The sequence below is a fragment of the Mizuhopecten yessoensis genome, unplaced genomic scaffold, assembly GCF_002113885.1.
Source record: "Mizuhopecten yessoensis strain PY_sf001 unplaced genomic scaffold, ASM211388v2 scaffold10589, whole genome shotgun sequence".
NCBI lineage: Eukaryota > Metazoa > Mollusca > Bivalvia > Pectinida > Pectinidae > Mizuhopecten > Mizuhopecten yessoensis.
This window is the reverse complement of record NW_018408622.1, coordinates 655,125-658,717: the sequence shown is the minus strand read 5'-3', so window position 1 is coordinate 658,717 and position 3,593 is coordinate 655,125. Positions and strand designations below refer to the sequence as shown.

Genomic DNA, 3,593 nt, shown 5'->3' with positions numbered 1-3,593 from the left:
CCCCCCCCCATACACAACCAACACCCCTACTCAATCCCATCCTTCGACATGCCTATGATATACACACCGCTGAGGTTCAATCCTGTAGAAAATCCCATATCCATGTTCCAACATGGGGGCCACAGCTCCCGATGACGCTGTGTATCCCGCAAAGCTTGTGGACAGAACAAAGTTACCACCGCCTCCACTGAAATCAAAGGCAAAACAATTGTAAAAATACTGATAACAAATTCAGTGGGATATAAAATATTAATTTGCTATTCCCACTTTTTCATTTTTATAACAAGCATAAAAGACTATTTTACGCCTTGAAATCAAACTACATGTATTTCAATATATTTATTTTTGAGTTTAGATATTTAATTTCTTCAGCAAATTTAAAATACCCTTTTTCATAACCAAACAAGAGGCCCAAGAGGGCCTGTATTGCTCACCTGAATATTTAAGCAGTAATAGCAAATATTCTCATTAAATATTATATTGTACTACAAATTTGTCACTCGCAAACTTTGTCGCTCCATCTGTTGAAACTACCAGTCAAATATTATTATAAGATTTTATGCTTTTTGGCCATCGTTCTTCTTCAAAAGTTGTTTGACATATTTTTCCCTGTGACCTTGTAAGTATGTCAATTCATTTTCCTTCTCAAACTTTTATAGCTCTATCCCAAGAAGCTACCAGCCAAACCTTATGTATCCATTCCTTTTGGTTCTTCAGAATAAATCCTTTGAAATGTTGTTGACCTCTGTGACAGTTAAAGTAGGTTGAGGTCATTTTAATTTGCAAACTTGGGTGAGCTCTAACCCAAGAAGCCACTAGCCAAATATTATAATTTTATGCCTTTCGATTTTTCAGAAGAAGTCGCTTGATGTTTTTGACATATTTGACACCTGTGACCTTGAGGAAGGTCAAAGTCATTTTCATTCTCAAACTTTGTCGGGCTCTATCTCAGGAAGCCACAAATATAAAGATTCTATACCTTTTGGTCCTTCAGAAGAAGTCGTTGAATGAGTGACATTTTTAATTCCTATGACCTTGTAAGCCGGCCAAGGTCATTTTCATTCTCAAACTTTGTCTGGCTCTATCCCAGGGAGCCACCAGCCAAATACAAATATTCTATATCATTTGGTTCTTCAGAAGAATTTGTTTAAAGAGTTTGACATATTTGACCCATGTGACCTTGAAAGCAGGTCAAGGTCATTTTCATTCTCAATCTTTGTCTGGCTCTATCTCAGAAAGCCACAAGTCAAATATGAATGTTCTACACCTTTCAGTTCTTTAGAAGAAGTCGTTTAAAGAGTTTTACATATTTGAACACTGTGACCTTGAAAGCAGGTCAAACTAATTTTCATTCTCAAACTTTGTTGGGTTTTATCCGAGGAAGCCACCAGCCAAATATGAAGATTCTATACCTTTTTGTTCTTCAGAAGAAGTCGTTTGAAGTTTTTGACATACTTGACCCCTGTGACCTTGAAAGAAGGTCAAGGTCATTTTCGTTCTCAAACTTTGTCGGGCTCCTACCAACAAAGCTTTCAGCCAAATACATGATTCTAGGCCTGTCGGTTCTTCAAAAGAAGTTGTTTAAAGGAAAAGTTGACGGATGAGGATGGACGGACGCCGCACCATGACATAAGCTCACTTGCCCTTTGGGCAGGTGAACTAATAAGCATACTCCAAACTGATATATGTATAAATTTAATCATAACTGTATTAGCTCTTTAAAGTGATATAAAAAGTGAGGCGAAACGTCCCATGTCGAGTGACATAGTAAATATACAATTTTGTAACATCGTTGTACAGGTAAACAATACAAATAGCTCACTCGGTCATAGCTTGAAAAAGGGACCAGTCGGTCTTGAAACATTGCGACATGTTTAATACATACATTGTTTGTGTTTAAAATAAAACTTTGATATTACGTACATATTTTCAAACTGACAAACCTTATTGAAGTGTAGTATACACATTAATTACATTGGTTAAGTTTTGCATTCTTTATTGACAGACATTGAATGGATAACAGGTAATTTTTTTCTTACCTTTTGGTGAAAGCAGGGTCCTGATAGAGGTCTGGTACTGGGAGAGACTCTTCTTTGGCCAAACAGGATAAACCCAGCAGGTGACGGTCACAACCTTAAAACACCTTAAAAAGTCACTCACACCATTTTGTATACATGTATTTTATTTATGCATCAACAGTTGAAATTGTCAGCTTTAAAAAAAAATATTGGTAAAACTTCAGGATGAAACACAAGTCCTTTTAACTGGACAGTGTGTAGACAAATTGGTATCTCAATTAAACCAAGGTGGTATACTGTACACAGGGAATTTTGGCCCAGTCAAATTTTTGCCCCTAAATGGTTAAATCCATTTTCGCCCGATATCAAAGTCACCATTCACATCTAATTAATATGTACATTATGCTGTTTACAAATGTTCGCTGCAGTGATAAATTTGACCTCATTACAGAGGGTGAAAAAGGCAAAAATTAAACTGCTGCAAAATTTCATTATGAACTGTTCTAATGAATATACAATTATGAACCAAGAAATTCCCGGTGATTCATCATTTTTTTCTTTAAAATTTAATAAAACATCATAAAAAAAATATAATTCATATTCCGTTTTATAATGTGGTTCTCACATACCTTTTAGGTTAGTAGCTTCAGCCATAAGGAGGTTGTGCTTGTTAGCCGCGACCATGTACAGCTGCAATCGCATCTCGTCCTGGGGACAAAATAAAACATGGTGTCCCCTTGCTCATAGAGCTGTTATGAATTATGCCACCAGGGACATTGGGCAGAACTTATTGGCACTAGAAGGAACTGCTGTGTATATCACGAATGTATCAACGGTCATCTTGGTATTCTCTTTCACCGTAGAAATTAATGTGGAGTTAAAACAACTTAGTTCTGAATACCTGAAGTCTGTTTTTGTTATCTAGACTATTTTCATATTCTTTTTGCTTCTTAAATTACTTTTTAAACAAGAGGCCCAAGAGGGCCTGTATCGCTCACCTGAATATATAAGCAGTCATAGCAAAATATTCTCATTAAATATAATATTGCACTAAAAATATTTCCCTCGCAAACTTTGTTGGCTCCATCTGTTGAAACTACCAGCAAAATATTATTATAAGATTCTATGCTTTTTGATTCTTCTTCAGAAGTTGCTTGACATATTTTTCCCTGTGATCTTGTAAGTAGGTCAATGTCATTTTCCTTCTCAAATTGGTTAGCTCTATTCCAAAAAGCTACCAGCCAAATCTTATGAATCCATTCCTTTTAGTTCTCAAGAACAAATCCATTAAAATGTTGTTGACCTCTGTGACCTCTAAAGTAGGTTGAGGTCATTTTCATTTGCAAACTTTGGTGAGCTCTATCCCGGGAAGTCACCAGCCAAATATTATAATTTTATGCCTTTTAATTCTTCAGAAGAAGCTGTTTGAACTGTTTGACATATTTGAACGCTGTGACCTTGAAAGTAGGTCAAGGTCATTTTCATTCGCAAACTTTGTTTGGCTCTTTCCCAGGAAGCCACCTGCCAAATATTAAGATTTTATAACTACCAGTTCTTCAGAAGAAGTCGTTTAAA

General features: G+C 36.0%; 1 protein-coding gene across 3 annotated transcripts in view; it reads right to left on the bottom strand.

Annotated features, from left to right (window-relative positions):
* LOC110461182 (peroxisomal carnitine O-octanoyltransferase-like) overlaps window positions 1–3,593 on the bottom strand; it is a 28,837-nt gene that overhangs the window by 8,039 nt on the left and 17,205 nt on the right. For 2 of the 3 annotated variants that reach the window (XM_021514538.1, XM_021514536.1), the window contains 3 exons: window positions 2,648–2,726; window positions 2,040–2,133; window positions 68–187 (listed from right to left, as the gene is read on the bottom strand). The exons of the other annotated variant lie outside the window; for it this stretch is intronic. In XM_021514538.1, coding sequence (XP_021370213.1) covers window positions 68–187; window positions 2,040–2,133; window positions 2,648–2,726 — 293 coding nt within the window. The remainder of the gene's footprint in view (window positions 1–67; window positions 188–2,039; window positions 2,134–2,647; window positions 2,727–3,593) is intronic. 3 annotated transcript variants of the gene reach the window in all.